Genomic DNA, 21,898 nt, shown 5'->3' with positions numbered 1-21,898 from the left:
TGGAGCAAAGTCTTAGGTCCAAGCTTATGCTTCTATAGGAGTTCCAATCAAGAAATTAAATAAGTTTTAAATTACAGTTTATTATGACTGATGTGGTTTTGTGGGAAAGCAGGAAATGGACTTGCTAATATATGACAGATCTACTGATTTGGAAACCATGCTTCAATGGTAATGATAAATATATTCTTCAGATTCTCTTTATCTGTTGTTTGCCCGATTTTCAGTGTCCCACTTAGAATAAAACTCTTGTTCCATGAGTAAGATTGACAGTTTATCAAAACCATTGATTGTCCCAATTTGTAGCCCTCATGAAGAGATGAGTTGGTACAATGTCACCGGCAGGACATTTATAATCCAGGATAGCTGGTTGTCTTTGGAGGGTGCCTGGTTTTGTATTCAGGATGTGAAATAGACACACTAGCGGTGCAGATGTATTCCTTTCTACTGTTGTATCATTTGTTATGTGAACGTCCACCTGTTGATTCCTACTGCTGAAATAAGAGCGTTTTGCTTTCTCAAAGTAACCACTGGGTGGCTCGGTAGCACAAAGTTCACAAGTTTATCTGATTATTGCATATAAACTTAAAGTAGAATTAATGAAGAACTCTTTGTCTCTTTGTTGAGCACACTCTACTAAAACTTACTTGTATTTGGTCTGTTTTATATTTAAACTTTTCTGAGAATCTCATTTTAATCTTTGTAACCATTCTGCAGAGTGTGAATGCAAGACATCCAGTTTAACAATTCTCTAGCATACTGTGTAAGCTATACAGTACAGCTGTTGAGGAACATTAGCTGATGCTCCTCTGCTGCTGCTGAGAAAAGCTAAGAGGATAGAAACAATTTGAATTAGATTTAAGCAGAATGTCACTAGATAGAATCTAAGAATATAAACTTGTGTTTGAGTCCCACAAGCATTATTGGGATCTTTGTGTCAACACTTGCTATACATTGTTACAGGATTTGAGTCCAAAGTCCCATGTCACTGTTTTTTCAGATGTGGAAATCAAGGTGTTCTTCCACACAACTGCAGAGAACCTGACATTTTTAATAAAAATCCTTTGCACATTCTGTGACATGGGAGAAAACAGAACAATAGGTGACCATAGGTTGGACTCAATGAGCTGAGTATTTTCCAACCTAGTTGATTCTGTGATTTTTGTCAGTCAATATCCTCTACATATATTCTAGGCTTAGACTCTCACTTTGTGTCTTACAGTGATGATTTAGATCAGGCACATTAAAGCTGTTGTAATTTAATAAATTTAGAGCACAATTTAATCATTCTAGAGCACAAAGGGTTACAATGAACAAACTGACTACAAAACATTGTAGTCAGTTTGTTTATTGTAACTCTTTGCCATTTCCCAAAGAGTTGAGCGTGTTTTCTTCTTTTACTGTATCTACTTTTGAAGAGTTGACTGGAGTTGGTAGAGTTTAGCTAATTGCCATTTGCCAGTGATGTGTCAATTAATTCTTCAGTGCGATTTAAAGAGACAAATCAAAGTATACAGTGATTCACAGCTTGTAGGTATTCATTTTAGCATCTCTGTGGTGAATGGAGTATTGGGACCCAAGGATTTATGCCATTCTTCACTTGGGAAAACTTCTGAATTGTGGTACCTTTTTCCTTTAGATATAACATTTCTGGAGTTTAAGGCAAACTGTTTCATGAAAATAACTATACATAAAGTACAAAAAAGCAGTTAAAAATCAGTTAAAAGAGAAGTTGTTTAAATATAAAAACAACTTAGGACTCTAAAACTCTCATATATGATATTCAGATATGGCATAGTTTATCATATTTTGAAATGCAAAACCAGAAGTCTATTTAAAAATTTGCATTGGCAAATGGAATTGTCAAAATCAAGCAGGACTTGCCTATTGAGCCTGACATCTTCTTTATGCCAATGCTATTTGCTCTTGCATCTTCCTGTAACATCCGTAGCTGACCGAGACAGTATTCTAAAATAAATTTTTTTAAAACTCCGTGGCTTGTATATTACTCCAAGTACAAAACTTCAATCAATGCGACAACTATATCTTGATTTCAATTAAAGTTCTTTGGAAGTTTCAAATTTTTCTTTTAGATCCTAAGTACGACCCACATGAAGATTGGATGTTTCCAAAGGAATCTAAAACACTTGAGACCTTTCCTTTAGCACTAATAAGGAAGGGATATTTGCCTTCCCTAAATTCCTGTCAAATTAATGTGGAGGGCTTACAGTGCTCGTCCCTAGTGATGCTTTAAGGGCATCACCCTTAATCGGGCTAGTTTTGCCCATTAACTCTTGGGTAAAACCCGCGCTGGTTTGCTGCTGCAAAGAGAATTTGAGGAGGAGCGCGGAACCGCCGTCTCTATCTCCGGGGGTGCCGCTCTCCCGGGCAGACCTGTCCCAGGCGGAAAAACGCGGTTTGGCCGCTGGAGAGGCTGCGCCCGGCTGCTCGGGGCAGCCTTTCCCCGAAACGCCTGCTCTCTGCCCGGGGAAGTTTCTGTGCATTCCCTCCGCGGGGGCTGCCTGGGCCGGGCTCTCTCCTGCCCTGCCCTCCCCGGCGGGGCGGGACGGGACGGGACGGACGGACGGACGGACGGGCGGCTCCGCTCCTCCCCGCTCCGCCCGGGATGCGGGGCCGGGGCGCGGGCGGCCGCAGCCGCTGGGCGTGAGCCGAGCCATGGCCAACGTCAAGGTAGCCGTGCGGGTCCGGCCTCTGAGCAAAAGGTGCGGAGCGACGCGGAGGGGCACGGGAGGCTCGGGGGCCGCGGCAGCGGGGGTGAGCGGGTGCCGCGGGTCCCGTCCGGGGGCCGCGGGTCCTGTCAGCCGGGGCGGGATCGCCGCCCCGGAGCTGCTCAGCCGCGGCTGGGGGAGGCACGGCAGGAGGGGCGGCAGCCTCTCGCCGCCTCGCTAAGTAGCTTGGAAAGTTTGCTTCGAAAAATCACCAGTGGAGCTGTTAGGCTGACTTCCCTCTTCCTGAGCTCCCCGAAACAGGCCAATTGTTATACAGGGTCCAGGAGTCTTCCCTTCCCCTTCTGTTGTTGCTGTTTTTTCCAGCGGGAGGCAGAGCCGGATATTCCCATTGTCGCTCAGCTCCGCTCCCTCCCCGGCTTACTTGGCTCCAATGGAAATCCCAAAAGTTGCATGTTACAGCTGGAAGACAACTCCCACAAACAAGAATATGCCGTAGCACAATGCTCTGGTGTTATTTGTAAATATTACGTGCTTAAAACCTTGCAGACTTTGGAAATTCGGAGCAGAAAAGGAGGAGAAAAAGCCAGCAGCCCAAATGTCAGCGGCTGATGGTTTACTCCTCCTGTTAAAGCAATCCTATAGCACTCCAAACAGGAATGGTTTGAAAAGTGGTACAAGCTCTGAGGGCCAGTCTTTGATTTGATGCTGCCTTTCTTTTTGGTACCAGTCCCTCATGTTGTCTTCTGACTGCGTGGACTTTTGTGATAAATAACTCTTTCATGCAGTAGAGAAAATGATTCTTGAAGAGTTGCCCAGCCAGAAAACTAGCCTAGTCATTTATCCAGCAGTACACTAGCATATTTTGCAGTCTTTTGTTCTTATTTGGCTATGGATTTTTATTTCATTTTTAAGAAAGGACACCAGAGAGTTTTGAATAAAATTTAAAATCCCACCCAAAACAAGCCTGCAAGTATTAATAGAACAGGGAAATGTGCAAACTAATTTGCATGTTTTCAATACACTTTGCCTTTAAGTCAAAGCTAACTGATTTTAAAAATACTCTGTCCATAATTTTAGTTAAAATCATACTTGGGTTGTATAGCTCTGATATGTTGTACAGTGGTGAACAGAACAGATTTTAATAGATACTGGCCTATTTTGAGAAGAGCTGCAGCATTGAAGTAAGCTAAGTTTAAACTTTTATTGCTTGGTGTTGCTTTAGCCGTGGATATATTAGTTGATTTTTATCATGACCTTCCCTCTCACTAGATCCTCCTTGGTGAGGAATGTTGTAGCACATCTGTCTTCATGTTTTTCTGGGGTGGGTTTAAATAGCACATAATATTGAATATGTCATTATAGCAATAAACAGCACCTGTAACTGTCAGATAAGGTGAGATAAACAGGAAAACCTTTGGCGTAGTTACTGTGGGGCAGCTGTTTGGAGAGGAGGGCAGGATCAGAGAGGTGGGCAGCTTTCTGCACATGAGAGGAATTAATCTGAGGCTGAAACAGAAATGTTTGTATGAAGGTGAGAGTGGAAACTCAGGGGGTAATGGAGAGAGAAACTGTAAAGTAATTCCATCTATTCAACTCGTGGTGGTGTAACAAATGGGATGGGAAGGGAGGCAGAGACCAGTCTCACGGTGTTTGACCCCAAAGGCAATAGGCCAGTTGATCCTTCTACTGTGCTGCCTCAGCTGAGGTCAGCAAAGGCATTTTAAGATGGATTTTTATATTTTATAAATAGGAAAAGGAAGTGGTTGTATATGCTCTGTGAACAGGAGAACCTGCTTTCTAGCTTTGAACAAAATGGTTCAAATGCAATGACTTAGATGCAAATACCAAATATATGAAGGCTTTGAGTAGCCTTGATAGACATGGAAAAAAAATTCTCAGTGGGCTTAAAAGTCTGCTGTCTTCCATCTTCTTATACTGTTTCCATACTGTCCTCATACAAACCTCCTGCTATTTCTGTACACACCCTCTGCAATTGCCCTAACAGGGTACCCATATTGCCACAGCTTCTATGACCTGTCAGGTGTTTTAAAAAAGGAGACTTCCCACAGTAAAAATTTCAGTTCAACTGGATTGAAGTACTGTAATTTGTACACTGTCTGTTACAGTCAAAAAATACTAAACCTGGCTTTTAAGAGTACCAGAAATTGGAAAGCTTCTGGCAAAGTCTAGAACTCATGGGTTGGTTGGTTTTTTCAAGACTACCACACAGACTTCCTCATTGCTGCTCTTCATTTAATTTACAATGGCAGATGAACATTGGTTTTGCATCTGAAAAATTACTTCAAATTCAGACATTAAAAAAATTTTAATGCAGGAGCTGTCAAAATTTTTGTTAGTTAGCACAAGGCAAAGAGTGGTCTTTTTTCTCTTCATCTGTATGGCACCTATCACAGTACATTCTTGGATGGACAACTCCTATGGCCAAATAATCCATCACAGATATAAAACAAACATGGTTACACAAATGCAGGTTTTCATTGCCTGAAGTTTAAACAGCCCATAGCCAGTGTTCTTCATAATGCTATCAGTCATTCTGTAACAGACTAAATGAGTTTTTTATCACCAAAATATAGCGTTGGGTGTAAATTCTGTCAAATATTTTCCCCAGAGTAACATTTTAAAATCTTTATTACACATTTACTATTCTATATACTAAAAAATATTTGTTACTTTGTGGTTACATGGATACTTGCGCTGTGTAAATATGTTTCCCCATTGGAATGAAATATGGAAGCTTTAATGGGTACATTAAATTGTCTATAGCCCTAGGTAACAATCAGGTATTAAATAGGAGCTGGGAACTGATGAAATCTCTTTATTGTTTATTTCTGGACATCCTAATGCTTGGTCTATTGGATGTCAGAGTTTTGTAAGGAAAGTGTAATGTTATTTTTGGCTGTCAGTCAGAAGCTGTTGATGGAAACACTCTGAATGCTATCATGTAACTAGGTGAAAGCGGAATGTTGTTCCTCTTTCTTTTTTGATTGCTCTGTGGAGGATGCGAACACTGCAATCTGCAGTGTGGTGCTGTGATAGGACACCTTACCCTCCAGACTTGGAAACAATGTGACTGGCTGAGAAAGTATTCAAGTATTTCAGTACTGTGTCCAGGGCTCTCCTTGTGCTTGAGTAGCTCACTTAATACATGTTGGGTGTTCGTATGTTACAGAAACCCCTGCAGTATTCAGCAATAGTACCCTGAAGTTTGGGAGTTACTTGTGCAGGACCAAGCAAAACATAAAACATATTCTGCTGTTGAAAATATCATCTCCACTTTTCAGCTGCTTCTCTGGCCCAAAAAGGAGAGAACTCTCATTTGGGAGAGTCTTTCCTGGTGTCTTTACTGACTCACAAATGAACTTTCCCATCCACTATGACCCTCAGAGGCATGTCATCTGAAAGTGTTGCTAAACATCGAGCCAAAAGCTGCCCTTTGTCTTTTTTCTGCTTTGTGTTGCTTCTGAGATGTAACCTGAAGCCTCCTGGCCAGTTATGTATTCCCCAGTCCTCTCAGGAGTTCTTGGCCTTGTCCTCCACACTCTGGCAAGTGAAAGCATCAAAGAAATGTCTGGGCAGTCCCAGGTAGCAAAGCTGAGCCACACTTCCAGCTGTGCAGGTGTTTGCTGTCACATCTGAGCTGCAACAGTTGTTTTCCTTGTTACTGCTGCTCTGCACGACATATCCCTCTAATTGCCTTCCTGGAATGCAGCAGTTTATGAGGCTTGAGGACAGGATGGGATGGAGGAGTTAAGTTTGAGGTCCTAGGAGCTCAGGTGAGCTAGCCCATGCCTGGGAGGGAATTTTAGGGAAGGTTTCTCACTCAGAATTTCCAGAAAATGGCTTGGTGTGGGAGGCTCACCTGAGCAGTGTGCTGACCATAGCTTCACTGAATAGCAGAGAAAGGAGCTCAATTCACGGGTGCATCATGATGTGAGTATTTTAAATCCATTTCTATTTAAAAGGAAAGTTATGTGGAAAATTAAGATGAATTTCAGGTCATTTTAGAAATGATACAAAGTAAATCACCATTGGGTTTTACTTTGTTAGCTAGTCTCTGCTGTGTTCTATCTCCTTTGCTCTTTATAATTCTATTATAGTAAACAAATAAAGGATTATTTTGCAAGGAAGACTTATGGCTGTTTTATAGACTGTGTTAGCAGCTGTTTTTCATGTTCATGTGTTACCACAAGAACTCAGATATAGCAATGTGGTTTACTGCTGACAAGAGTGATAGCTTGTAAGTTTTGTAGAAAACATTCCTTGAATCTTATGCATAACAGATGTTAAATGCTTTATCAAAATAAAATTAAAACAATAGCAGATTGCAGCTTGTTGTTCTCCTTCTTATATATTTTCATATATATATATTCCTTGTGACTTTGGTGCTGTTGCCCTCTCACACATAGAGAAATGGCAGACTTTTATCTACTTTTATATGTTGTGGTAGTTGAGTAAGTGTTGTTCCTCTCTCTCCCTCTGTTAAACATGAGTTTTGGAATTGGTACCTGATGGTGGGAGAGAGTTGTCTCCGGCCTCCAAGACTCTTTTGCTGTTTGAAAATCTCTATGAACTGCATTAGTTATGCATTGCTAAGGATTTCAAGTTTCTTTTCCACAGTAGAGCTAGGATTTTTAAAAGAAAAGTTGAGATTTTAATTTTGGTTTTATAAAGGAAATCCCTCTCCAAACAAATGTATTTAATATTTGTATATCCTATTAAGGTTATATTGACATACTTTCCTCCCTCTCTTAAATTAGTTATTTTCTTTACTTAGTCCATTATTAAAATTTTCATGTAAGCTATCATTAAGGTGGCTGCTCTTTTCTCATAGCATCTGTACTTGGCATTAGCAGGTGGTTTCCATAAGCCACATCTGTTACTTAATAAAGGGTACAGCATCAGCAACTTTTCCCAGATGTATTTTTCTTGAAGTTGCATGAACCAGGTTTTCAGAGTTTGATAAAGGGCAGACTTTCTAGCTTCCTAAAAGAGCAGAACTCTGCATGACCCTGAGATGAGATCAGCCGGTCAGAGCATGGTGCTGATAGCACTGGGGTTGTAGGTTTGATCCCTATACGGGCCATTCATATAATAGTTGGTGTCAAGAAATGAAAACTGACTTCTGCATCCACATTCTGGTTTGCATGGAAAACATGGCATTTTACAGGATTCCTTTGATGCAAAAGTCTGAATTATACTATGTCATTGCTCAGTAAACAGCTGTGAAATCAAGGGTAGATGAAATTGCACTGACTGGAATGTAGCCTTGTTTTTCATCCTCCTTGTTTCATGCTTTTTTTAATGCTGGTGGTATGACAGATGAAAAAGACTTTTTCCTCTCCCCTTCCCTCCTCCTGTCCATGTCTCTGCATGAAAAGAAAACATCACTATTCCACAATTCAAAGCACTGCTGTATCAGCAGGAGTATTTCTGACTTGGATTTATCCGGGAAGATGCCTCGTGTTTATATCTGCACAAAATGTTCATGTTTTTTTTGCTATATAGTATTTGCAAAGGAGAATGAGGAAAAGCACACAAGAATAATACTAATCACTAAGACTGGTGATTTTTGACTTTCAGATTTGTTAGGCATTATGAGAGGCAATGAAAGCTCCATGCTGCTGGGAGAAGCCTCAAAAAATTACTAGAGCAGCCTGTCTCATATAGCAGCGTGCTATCTTGGTGAACTCTGTGTACTTGGCTTCAGTAGAGAGTTTGGAATTATTTATAAACATCTGTTCTGAATTTGGTAGGAGGATTGCCGACCAGCTGTGCACTCCCATTTGCAAGACCCAGTGAAACAGTTTTGACTTTAAAGAGAAATATCCAAAATGGTATTGGGTAATGGGAATAATGAGAAACACTGAAAATTAGTCTTAGATTATTTATACTTGATTATTGATACTTATCAAAAAATCCTGCATTGACCAAAGTGAGGATGTTCATACTATTAACATGTCAACTTTGATGGGTTACAGCAGCAGGTATAAAGGATACACATTAGGTGGATGCCATGTTTAGGAAGTTGTGGTTGGAGGTACCTTGACTTGTCAGTAGATTACAGAAGCTCTCTGTGATATTTTTTATCATTTTTGATGGAGCAGCATGGAGTCTCAACAGGTATATCCTCAACCCATTTTCCTGTGATAGTGTTCTCTGGAGACTAGCAAAGATGATAATAATTAGCAAAGATGATAATAATGCATAGTTTCTCTGGTATTTTTGTTGGTCAATCACTCCAGAAGTGCGAAGATGGCAGCTTCCCAAAGATAGTTCTGCCAAGGCTGCCAATAAACAAGAGTCAGGGACAGTGTACAACATATTGTTAATGGAAAGAAAAGAGAAATCTGACTAACTAAAGTTTCCTATAAAATCTTTAGACTTCATGACCAAGGGAATAGTTGGGCTTGACTTCCTTCAGGATTATACACAAGCTGCATGGTGTTTGCATAGGTGTGCCATTAGATGGCACAAAGTGTCCCCAGGTACAAGTGGTAAATGTCCGTCTGTCATAGGTGTGGGTCATGTCCTGGGAAGGCAGTCCAAGAGCCATCAGGAGTAACTGCTGGTACACATCCTGCCACAGAAGGCTACTTTTGTCTGGAAGAGCCTCTACAAGAGGGGAGGGATTGATATTCTTGACACCACTTTTGGGGGACTGTGTCAGTACAGATTGAGATTTGGTTTGGAATTAGCTTGAGTGGTGGGAACAGGCAGGAAAGCATTATGTACTTGCAGTGATTACCTTGCAGGGTTATTTTTGAAGCCTCTTTAAAAAACCATTTAAGACTTTCCTTGTACTTGAGTTATATATATTGGCTTTGGTATTTTTGATTACTTTGGTGAGTACTTTGCTGGCCTGTATTGTAGAAGCTGTTTTGTTGCATGACGTGTCTACTGCTAATGACTACAGTATTTTTGCCTTATCACATGTACATGTTCCTAAAACAAACAGGCAACTTTTAAAAAGTCAGCTTCCTTTGTTCTCCAAGTGCCTGTCATTTGAGAGGGCGGAGGAGAAGTGTGGCAAATTTTAGAATGTATAAAAAAACCAACTTCTCCCTTTCTTTCCACCCACTGCTTCCTCCAGCTCTGCATACCTCCTTGCACTTCTGTGTCTGAACTCATCTCACTGAGATTCAGCAAGCTGTGGAAGTGTCCCTCTACGGGGTCTTGATCCTTCCATCGTTCTTTCCCACCACTCATTCTTGCAGTGTCTTTGTCCCTGGGGGTTGCATTAGCTTTACATCCTGCCGGCAAAAGTGATTTTTCATAGCAACAGCAAATTATATGAGATTCCCTTTGGGCTGCCTGTATTTTCTGGACTGTTGTAGCAACTTTTTTTCTGCCAGGTCTCCCTTGTAGCTACCCATTACGGCCCTGCCCTTCTATTCTGCATTTATGTCGCTGTTCTGTTGCTGGGTCTGCAATTCTGTAAAGCTTTGTATGACTGAGAAGATGCAGGTCTTTCCTGGGACAAGCACCATTAACTGCTGTTTCTAACTTTATCTTTGTGCAGGTAATAGGTTTTAGTGGCAAATAATTTAGGAGAGGTATTTCCCAAACACAGCATGCATTTTTCAAGAAGTGGGGGAGAGGAAAATATGGGGAAAATAAATGTTAGGGCCATAGTGACTTCTGAGCAGCAGAAGTGAAACATGTCACTAGAGGAGTGTAGTTTGAAGTTGATTTTATTGGTACAAAAATTGCAGTTTTCATACCTGTGGAGCAAAGCATCAATTCCTAAGGATGATGTGTTGCTTTATCATTCAAATGCAAGCTGTTGCACTTGTGTGTAAGACTGTACTGACAAACACAGGTTTTGCTGAGAGAGCTTGTGTACTGTTTGCAATTTGGAGTTAAGGTCAAAATATTTAGAACAGCTGTGAGTCTGTTTTTCCTCCTGGGCTTTCTTTCCCCAAGTTCTCTGTTTTGTACCTAAATGGAGCGTGACATAAATATGTGTTTACAGAGAGCTCAAATGCAGAATCTGTAGGGCTGGTAGCTACCCTAGGCAAGGCTGCTTGCTTTGTGCCCCTGGCTCTCTGGCTGTAAGCTGCAGCAGAAGGGAAGGGTCTCCATTCCCACCACCACGTGTTCCTGCTCTGACTCTTGCTTTGGCTCAGCAGGTTGTGTGACTGCTGGGTTCAGTGCTCTGAAGGGCTTGAGGGGCCTGTGACACACTGATTATTTATTTTGGTGTGAGGGTTGTTTTCCTGATCACAGCTGATCTGAGTCATTGCATGGGTGTGTGATTGCTAGAAAGTGGAAACACATGTGGGAGGCTGGAGCAGCGAAGAGAAATTGCATCTTTTAGCAACAGTCTAGAGTTAAGATAAAAGTCTGGATGCTGTAAATATGCAGAGCTAGGGGAGATTTTAGTTCTGTCCCTGTTTTCTGGTGGCTTTCTTGTTTTGTGAGACTCAAACAAGGGTACTTGATTGCTGCATCATGCTTTATGGCTGCATAGTGTGGAAGCTTTGATACTATCTGGTGAAATGCAGGAATTTCATTTTATGTTATTTGTATTTTACTGGGTTTATGTTTATTTTAATATAAGTATATATGTAAATATGAGTATACTTTTTTTTAAATCCACTATTTTTTTGTATCTCAAAGATTTTATGTTTGGAATTTCTTCTTTAATCTTTAGTAATGACTGTAGCCTGTGGAAGCATCAGTCTATAAGGACTCACAGAGTAAAGTCACTTTTTCATAGGGTTATGTGTAACTCATGTGGACTGAGGGCAATGAGTTTCATGTAATTATTACAGCTTAGGTTGTAAACACTCTTTGTTGTTGAGGTTGCCTTACTTCTGCAACTAGAGTACCCTGGCATTTAAAACGATTAAAAGCTATTCCAGATTTCACCCCTTTGAGCACAAACGCTCTATTCATTAATGCCTGTTTCAGACTTAAGGTTGCTTAAAATTATTTTTAAGCTTCACCCAGAACAGGTCAGCTGCTGCAGGAGACAAGGCTATGGGGGAATTATGTTCTAAAACATATAAAAGGTACTTAGGGGGACCTTTTATTTGAATCCCCCAATTGATTTTAAAATTTGAAATCTGATGTGATTCCCATCTCAATCTACCCATTTCTGCCCAAGTTCTAAATAATTAAAACTCTTTACCATGCTCAGTGAAGACTTGTAATAGTGTAGCACATAAAAATTTTAAGGGATCTGCTTTCTCTCAGCTGGAATTCTTCAGTGTTGACCAAATAATGCTTGCATCATCCCCTAAAGTAAAAATAACGCATTGTTTGAGCATTATTTCAAGAAGTTGAGCTCAGTGTTGTACAAGTCACAATTGAAACCCAGGAGTGGGACCTGAGAACAAGATCTTCTCTCTGATTTATTCTCAGTAATCTGTTTTCTGACCTCAGCACGTGTCCAGGAAGAAACACTGGTTTACTTGTGGAGTATAAAAGTAACTTGAGTTAGACACTGGAAGAACTGACAAGAAGAGCAGGATTATGAATCTTTGGAGCAGGGACATCAGCCTATGACTAGCTACAATGCAGCAGGAGAAGGGACACAAGACATGCAGAGCAGTTGAAGACTGCCCTGGCCGAGACATGATGTCACTGAGAACACATAGCAGATACCTGTAGGGAATGATGTGTGTGTGTAGGAGGTGAAGGATAGGAACTCAGTGAACTATTTAGGCTGGTAAGAATGGAGCATTAAGAACTGAAAATTAGGGATGCTTATGGGATTGGGAGGCAGGATAGAGCCAATGTCATGCTTGGGCAGTGAAGGAAAGGGTATATGTAACCAAAGCAAGTTCTCTTCTAAACAATCCCCCTGGTTTTCTCTGTCTGCTGCTGCTCTTAAGATATTGTGAAATTTTGTCAAAACATCCCATTGCCTCTTAAATCAGATCTGCTGTACAGGGTAAATGCCACCTTTGTCCATTAGCTCACCTGGCAGAGATTTGTGCATGGATATCAAGTCCCTTAAGTAATTTACAGTGGAAAGAATTTGCTTGTCAAAACACTTATAAAGTTACACATGTCCAAGATGCCAAATGCATCAGTTGCCCGTTTCTAGCTTAGGTACTCCCTGCCTGTATCCTTAGGCACTGTTCCTTGTTCATTTGTTCTTTAGGGGACCTTATGAGACCTTGGTTCTGTGCTCAGCTGTACATAATGCAGCATTTGGTACCCAGCTGTACATAAGGTGCTTCCCTTTCTCTTGGGGTCTGACTGGGGCTCTGGTGACTGATGTGTTGAACAGCTGAGCACTCATAGCTTAACCAAAATCTCTGGGAGCTGTCCTTGTATTGTCTATGTGAGGAGTCACGTGTAAATTTGTACTACAGGAAATACCAAGTTCAGTCTGTCTCAAGGAGGATACCTCAAAAATCAGTGATGTGAAGCAAGAGACTTCAGGGCAAAGCACTATTTCTGTCTGCAAAATGGGAACAGCTATACTCAGAAATGTGCTTAAAACCTCTTTATGCTTGGTAAGCCCAAATGCCACAGTGATTGTCTTCATGGAAGCCTTAAGTGTGTCCTAAGGCATTGTTTTGAATCAGAAAGCATGGGGTAAAAACTGAGAAGTGGAGAGACCCAAAGGCAGGGGATGATGTGCTTTTGGCCACCTGAAGTCAGAGCCCACAGTGCAGGCAGATTGTAATTGGTGGGGGACTAAATACTTCTGCACACATAGAAGGGAATCTGTTAAAAGTCTGGGGCCAGGAGTGAGCAGCTGTCAGCTGGGCTTCAGTTTTCTAATTCTTGTTTCATCTGACCTCATGATACTGATCCAGGTGATTATCAGGAGATATATATATACATCTAACCCCAAATGACAATGTGTCTTCACCTTGATTTTAATAAAATTTGACAAAAGTGCACTAAGGAAAAAATTGTTTTTATTTCTAAACCAATTTCTTATAGCTTTACAAAGATATTAGGCTTCATCAAAACTTTATCAGAAAGTGTACCACAAAGCAAAATATAGAGGAAATATAAATCATCTTTGTCTTGCTCTTAGCTTCCTAAAGTTGGAGAAATAGGACACTGAGCTCTTCTTCCTCTGTTCTATCCTATTATTTATTTAAAAATCCATTATAATTATTGAGAGGGATAAGTAAGAGATAAGAGCATCCTTATCTTCAGGTAGCTATCCTGCTGTCAGCCCAGAAATAAAATGAATTTGGTTTGGGGGGGTTTTTGTTTGGTTGGTTTGGATTTTTTGTTTTGGGATGTTTGTTTGTTTGGTTAGTTTTGTTTTGCTTTTTCCACATCCATTTCTCATTCTTTTCTAACATGACCCATTTGGATGTGGAAGTTGTCTGTAGTAGTCAGTCACAGCTGATTCCAGTGACAGATTTAGACAGTATATATGAGTGCATGCTCCTTTGCACTTGAGGAACAGTCCTGTCCATTTTTATTTCATGACAGTTCTTTGGTTTTATTGTTTGTTTGGCACTTTTTTCCCTTAAAGAGTACTTTTTGAGGACTACAACAAACACTTGGGATTAAGTGGAGATTACCCCACCAAGCACAGCCACTCTGCCGGTGCTCCACTCTACCTTCTTGTAAAATCAACAACACTTAAACAGAAATAAAATCCCAACAATGTATTTAGGAAAAACACTTCAAAGCCCTTTAATCTCCACCTTATTGGGGTTTTTTTTAGCCCCTTGCTTTTGGGATACCTGAATGCAGATCTGCAAATGCTATTTTATGTCACAGCGTCTCATGTACGTATATCTGAAGTTTCTGTTTTTTAGCTCTGATTTGCAGTTTACTAAAGTAAACATAAATTTATGAAGTTTAGAAATTTGAAATGCACCTTTCTGTTTCTTTGTATTTTAAATGGATTTTTAAAATGTGTTCTGTTTCCAGAGAGAGAGCAGAAGGAGGAAGAGTGATTGTAGAAGTTGATGACAAAGTGGCAAAAGTCAGAAATATAAAGGTATGCTTTTTGTTGTCTCCTCTTTCCCATACAAGAATCCTGATATCCTGATAATTTTCTCTGTTTGCTTGCCTATTGGATCATTCTAACAGAAATATTAAGGGAGAATTTTAAACTGGCACAGCCCTAGAATTATTGCAGCAAAAGAGTGGGGAAGGATTGTTTTGGTTTGGGGTTAGTTTGTGTGTTTTGGGGGAAGAAATTGAGAAGGGACATAACAGGCAGCTATCTTGTCTGTATGTTATATTTATCAAAGCCTCTGCAATGCTGTTGCGTGCCGTCATTCAAAGCTGTTGGTAAATTGTTTAGGAATTTTTGTATATCTTGCTGTTACTAACATCTGGATAATTTCTTTCCCTGTATCTCTCCTCCTTTCATATTTCCTCTCAGAGTGCAACTGATTTGCATGAAATAGAGCAAGTTGTGTAAAGCTGCACTTCAGGCCTTGGTAAAAGACCAAGAGCTATAAGAATAAACTGAGTGTAGCCATCATCTTCCTCGAGAGCTCTGGAGCCTGCATGCTTTTTTTTCTGCTGAAGTTAGTGTGAATCTTGAGGTTCTAACAAAGTTATGAATTAGATCAAAGCTACATGAATATGGTGTTAATTTTCTATCATGTTTTGACTCGTTACTCTCCTCCTTTGAGTGTTCATAAGCTTATCTGTTTTATTACCAATCACTTGGGTAAGGTTATATGGAATGATTTATACAATTCCTTTAATTTCAATAATTGTTGACTGCTGTGCTAGAAAGGCTTCTCTGTCATTGTTAGTAGCCCATAAATGTTGAGTTTGGATTGTGCAGTCCCAGTGACAGAAGCATTAGCTTGCAACTGTGACAAAGCAAAGGGGGAAACTGGGGAAGAGATCTGCATATTTAACTATGCAGTGGTAAAATTGTTTTCTTCTTATCACTTGGGGCCTCATTTCTCTCATGTGGTTCTCTGTGAAACTGAAGAATTTCAGAGAAATATCAAAAGGTTTATAAAGCTTTCCTGCTAATATACAGAATTTATGAAGTATTTATTTAGCTGAATTATGCCTATTGTATATGTCTTGGGGAACCTTAGCTGTAGGAAATGAACCATTCAGTAAAAATGCTCTAGCAGGTTTGTCATGGGTTTATCCACTTCACTCTAAGCACCAAAGAAAATTGAATAAAGAGGTTTAACTCTATGCCATTCCTTTTCCACAAGATGGATCCTAGATAAACTTCCCATTAAGTTGGAAAATGTATTTTTGGGCTCAGCTTCAGAGTGACTTAGTATTTCTGTGTTTTTCCTTTCATTGTCAGGTTGACAGTAGACTTGACAGCAGTTGGGACTCTAGAGAAAAAACTGTGGCCTTCAGCTTTGACTATTGCTACTGGTCAGTTGATCCTGAGGATCCAAAGTATGCATCTCAGGAAATGGTGAGTGATGCTTCACGTCCACATTCCCATCCCATTTTGTCCTTCATAACCATGTCTTCAGGAAGATACTGAGATATAGATAACATGAGAGATCTCCTTTTCTTTTCTGCCCCCATCTTTTTCTAATTTTGTTTGCAATACCACAGTGTTCAGGCCTCTGTCTGAAACAGGTGCAGTAGGAATGCAATACCCTTGTTTGTCAGCCAATGCACACTTTCCTTAGATATGTTACATTTGGCAGTGATCATTAATGGTGATGATCTGAGGACTCTAGCTTCAAAATGAGATTTTTTTCAGGAGCAGGTGTCATGATCTAGTGGGAGAAACCTCTGAAAGAAAGTAAGAGTGATTCTCTGAGAGAATCAACAGTGAAGTAATCACATCTTTAATGGTAGAAAACTTTACTTATACCATATTGTTCAGAGATATTTTCCTTGATAAACCCTCAGAAATCTCTTGTAACTAATGGAGAGTCCTTCTGTCTTCAGAACCAAGCCTTGGTTAATTAATAAAAAAGAAGATTGAAGTATTTGGAATTGAAATATGATGTTATTACAACTCTGTTAATAAACAGGAAAGGAATTATTAAATCTACAAATAAATACAGTGCACAGCAAAGCTATCCAAATATGTTATTATATAAGCAAACGTATTTTGGCATTAAAATCAGGTTTTACTGCTGTTTTGTCTCCCAAATTATGCAAATTTCATTTCTGTTTGTACTGAGTACAGCTGTTCCTGAAATTTTGACCTGTATAATTGTGTTGTTTTTCACAGAAATTATTATTTAAGACTGACTTAGTCCCATAAAATTTGTATTTCTAGTAGTGATGAGCACAGGACTGTTTTTACTTTTGGGAGTCAGTTTTTGAAAAACTATCACATTTGGATATTACCATAACTGTAGGTGAAGTTCTTGACTGTGCTTTATTTCCTTCCTGGTACAGTAGTGTGGAAGATGCTTTGTGAGCTTGGGAAGTATTTTAGTGTTTAAAAAATAAAATGGTCTTTTTGAAGTACTTGGCACTAGATAAACTTCTACTTTAGGGATTGCAAAAACCAAACATTTAAATGTTGATCTGTTTGGGTTCCCCCAGCCCCGTTTATATTTTCTTGTTTGTTTTGATTTTGTGTTCATTATGAGTTTGTCACATAATACAAGTAGAAGCTTGCTTCTTAAAACTGTTAACAATATGGTGGCTTTCTAGCTGGAATGGTTTAGCAAATGAAATGCTGATAAATCCTGCCTGCCAAATCAGTTTTAGCTCTACTCTGTGAGAGGAATTATCAGAACTGCCAAATGGAAAATACAAATATTGGCTACAAATGTAAGTTTTTGTTCTTGTTGTTATTAAATACAAGTGTGACTGAAGAGGAATGCAAAATGCAATATAAACAGTGCAGCTTCCTTGCTGGGTTTGAGTAGCTGTTCTCTGTGGAGAACTCTGTATTATCATGCAGTACAGTTTTATCTGACACAAACAGTGTGGGGGAACCATGAACTCCTGGGCCATAGAAAACTGAGAAATGGGCAGCAGTTTCTTTACTTGTGCCTGATGCTGACTGAAAGAACATCCAAGGCTGCTCTGTGGAACTGCTGGCTGCTGAGAGAGATGCCTTGTGTGAGATAAGGAAAGTCAAAAGATGGACTGGTGTTTTGAAAGGCCTGGAGCCATGAGGGAATTACTTGGGCTTTTTGCCTGTCTTTGTGATTGTGGAACCAGTAAAATGTACTTCAAATGTCCTTGAGAAGAGGCTGCTGGGATACTGCAATCTTACCACGCTTTTGGGCATTTTCTGTCCTCTTACACTGCATGAAGGAATTGATTGTACTAATGCCATGTTTGGAATCGTTGCTTCAGTGCTGAGCTGACAACAATGATGTTATCAGCAGCCAAAGGAGGTTCAGTACCACTGTCATCCTGTAAAAGCTTTCTTTCACAGGCTGACCTTGGATTACTTTTCTCTTGAAGATGTCCTGCCAACTGTTATCATATGTGATTGGTGTATTGGTTGAGGATGAAAAGTAGATAAAAGTATCTGTCTTCAGATTTGTTTTTGAAGAATGCTGTCTTTTAGTAAACTATTATTTTTTTTCCTCTTGTAGATGGATGTATAAAAATCAATCCTAACAGTCTCTTCAGTTAAGGACTCTGTGACAGTGTAACAATATTGTGAGGACTGCAAACCCTAGTGCTTTAAGTAGGATTTTAAAGATACAACTCTGCTTCTCTGAATACTTCTTACAGTTTCTTCCAGATATTGACGTTGTACACTTCAGGTTCCTGTATCCTGCATTTCAGAGATGTGTACACACAATGCATTTTATTCCCTATATACTTTGATCAAATACTTCAAAGGCACTTGTAAGAGTCTTAAGCCACATGTGTGTAAGTACTTTCAAATGTTTGGAAAATGAGTTTGGATTCATTCTTCTGTTTATAAAGACTGTTTTTTCCCTGCCTCCTGTACTTTATTTGTATTTTCCAAAAGGGGACTACATGTTGCCCATCTTGTATATTTTTCCCAATACATTCCTGTTAGTATTTTTTTGAAGTAGGGAAAGTGTTTTTTCATTTTAATTTGGGAAAGGCAGGCCTTGCAATACAGTAAACTGAGGAGGAACTGGACCAATGTAGTAAAATCTGTAATGTTCATGTGACAGATTACATGCCTTTACTTTTATTTTTTTAATAGCACTGAAAAAAGTCCTATTAAACAGAACAAACAAAAACAACAACAAAAAACCCCACAAAAAAGTGAAATCATTTTTGAGACAGAGTGTAGATTTCCTCTGTCACAGGTTAATACAGAATTAGTTCAGTCTCACAGGGGAAAATGCTGATTGTCTGCACCTGGGCTTTACCACTTACAAACAATGAAGTTGTTCATCGTGTCTCCCCATATCCTTGTACTAAGGGTTTTTTGGGAAGTGATTTTCATTTGGTACAAAATCTTCTTTAGTAGAGGGGGGCATTTCGTGTGATTATTGCTTCCTTCCCACTCCCTTCCTCCCCAGATGTCTTCAGATACCTGTGTGTAGTTCAGGATTGTTTTCCAAAGACAATGTTGGAAATCCATCACTCTTTGGCCATTATATAATTATGGGACTATTCTTTCCTAGAGATTCATGACATATTTTCATTTTGCAGTAAAAATACTGTGTGATAATGTTATTTTAGTGCTATTTAGGGTTATAATTTTTATTCTTACAGGTGGAATCAGCAAGCCTGAGTCTTTCTGCTGGTTGAATGTGATAGTTATTATGTAAGTGCTGTGAGATATTTACAGCTGTCTCAGAAACAAACACCTAAGTTTAGACTTAGTCAAATTTTTGTCTGGCATAGAACAGTGTGTTTCAAACTTTTGAGCTTCCCTTGTAAAACCTAATATAGCTCTTAGTGAATGTTTCCCCAAATCTGTTTTAGCTCCATCCACTAAACAGAGGAGAAGATTTTAAAATGTTGTGAAACTTACATAACTGCTCATTTAAATCCTACCGATTAAAAAATGTATTTCAGCTTGGGGAAAAAAATATGTTTGAGCTAGCACAATTAAGCAAAATCATAAGGGTAATTTGCAGAAGAGCAAGAAACACAGGAACACATGCAAGCATTAAGTATTCCTGCAGCTTCAGCCCCCAGCTTCCCTGCAGTCACGCGTCCCACCTGGGCATTGTGTGCGCTCAGTGCCCGCGGTGGGCAGAGACCCAGCCAGCACTGACTTCAGTGGGATCCAAAACTCTGACTGGGTTTTATTGAAGCGCTTTCTGCAGCTTAGTTTTTTGTACCTTAGTGCAGCAGTTTGATGGAGATGATAGTGTTTATAAGGGAAATAATAATTTAGACTTTAGAATTTTTTCCTCAGGCTTCCTAAAGAATTAAACAAATTATATTCATATTGGCCAAAGAATTCTACACTTCTGGGCTTGACAAGTGTGTTATTTTGGCTTGACACAGTATTTTTGGTTTATGCTGGTGTGAATATTCCTTCAGTGTCCCTCTGAATATCATACATCTCAGTAATACTGTGACTCTCAATGGCCCTTCTAAGATATATCCATAAAAGCCCTTGACCAAAAAGGCTGTGGCCAAACAGAAAGATAACTGTCTTTGAGGTAAATCTAAGAAACATAAGAGTGCACAGAGGCTAAATAGCTGAGTGATAACAAGAGTGATACTCTTGCATATTTTTCACGGAAGGAATGCATTGTCTTGTTTGAAGAGAAGCATCTGCCTATCAAAGAAAAAAAAACCCAAACCATTGTTTTCAAGATTTTGTTATGGATTTCCCTGTATGTAGGGGTTCCATGTGAAGAGTATTACCTTAATAAATCAGGATGGTTTATAGTAAGAAAGCAGTAAGAGTATGAAAACAAGTCTTATTGCAAATCTAGTAACTGCTCATAACTTCTTGACTTTCTCACCCTACACCTTCTTATTCTTCAGCAGTTGTTTACTAATGTAAGTGAAAGAATAACTTTGATCCTTTTTTGGTGCACTTCCACCGTGCATTTGAACCACTGAGAATTTTACAAGATTTTCAAAAGCCAGACCTGTTCAATTAAAGGTTGTTTATTTCTAAACTTTATATAGCAAGTAATACAGGCTCTGTGCCTGTCTGTCCATTCCACATTTGTAGCTAGGAAGAGCTCCTTTATCTTCAAATATGTTATGTAATTATTTCTGTCTTTATAAATACATTAATTGGAAAAATTACTCCTTGCTCTGAAGGCAGAAATGGGGATTACTGATGGCTCCTGTGATAGAATGAGTCCTGTGAAGCGTTTTTTCATTTCTTGTTTGTTTAAAAAGTGTCCTAAGTGCTTTCCATCATGTCTGGCTTCGCAGCATAGCTGGGTTTTATACTATTTCCAGGTACAAAAAGTAGCTGGGGAAAGGGGCTGACAGGCCTTTTTTCTTGGTTGCTTGTCAAAACGTAGCTGGAAAGTGAATAAAGAAACAGATGTTTAGGATGCAAGGTTTCCAATATGGCACTAGGGCTTTTGGCTTTTTTTCCCCCCAAGGGATTTGTTTACTTGTTTTACATGTTCAACTGCAAAAGCTTAGAAAAGTTACACAACAGTATTGTTCAGAAGGAAAATATTGCAACATACTTTCCAACTCTTCATCAAACTAAGTCACTGTATTCCTTCCTTTTTTCCTAAAGTGCAAACAAAGTCATGTGCTGAACAACTTTACCTGAGAGACCATTCCTCACTAAGCTGAGTTTGTGACACTTCCGTGCCTCTGTGCATTCCCTGCAAGATTAAAATTTTAAATTACCTTGTAAATGATCAGGACAAAATCAAAATCTATTATCTGTCCTATGAGACTAATTATAAAAAATACAATACAATGAACTTTTAATTTAGATACCTTGAAAAATTATTCCAGTTTTTTCTCTCTCTGTCCTGTTCCCTTCCTTGTCTTGTAAAAGAAGGGAGAAAGAGAAGGCAGCAGCAGCTGTGGGTGTAAAATGGCATTTTCGCATGAAATACTTGAAAAGCAGTAAGCATTCCATCCACAAGATTTTTTTTTTCTTCAATCCAGAGTGAGAGAGAAGTGAAAAGGAGAATGTGCTATAAGAAAAAGGCTTTTTGTGCAATAATTGGATCCGTACATAGCAGATTATGATGGAGGCAGGGAAGGCACCATGAGTGCATGTTATAGATCTTCTGCCAGCATCACAGCTGCTGGGTTCAGTTTGTGATCAAATAAGGTCATTCTTTCTGACTATACCAAGACTTCTTTGCTGAAAACTTCTCTGGGAGCTATTGGGAATAATTGCAAACTTCAAAGCGTGCTTTGTTGGAAGACAAAAAGAATCAAGTTGATTTTCAATTTATTGA

The 21,898-nt window shown here is 39.4% G+C and overlaps 1 protein-coding gene across 1 annotated transcript in view; it reads left to right on the top strand.

Annotated features, from left to right (window-relative positions):
* The first annotated feature begins 2,251 nt into the window (after positions 1 to 2,251).
* Positions 2,252 to 21,898, top strand: part of STARD9 (StAR related lipid transfer domain containing 9) — a 93,422-nt gene continuing 73,775 nt past the window's right edge. Inside the window, exons 1-3 of the mRNA XM_074542970.1 lie at positions 2,252 to 2,720; positions 14,568 to 14,637; positions 15,931 to 16,047. Coding sequence (XP_074399071.1) covers positions 2,674 to 2,720; positions 14,568 to 14,637; positions 15,931 to 16,047 — 234 coding nt within the window. The 5' untranslated portion in view covers positions 2,252 to 2,673. The remainder of the gene's footprint in view (positions 2,721 to 14,567; positions 14,638 to 15,930; positions 16,048 to 21,898) is intronic.

Source organism: Zonotrichia albicollis, chromosome 6, assembly GCF_047830755.1.
Source record: "Zonotrichia albicollis isolate bZonAlb1 chromosome 6, bZonAlb1.hap1, whole genome shotgun sequence".
Taxonomy (NCBI): Eukaryota; Metazoa; Chordata; class Aves; order Passeriformes; family Passerellidae; genus Zonotrichia; species Zonotrichia albicollis.
Note: the sequence above shows the minus strand (reverse complement) of the source record. Positions and strands in the feature narration are given on the sequence as shown.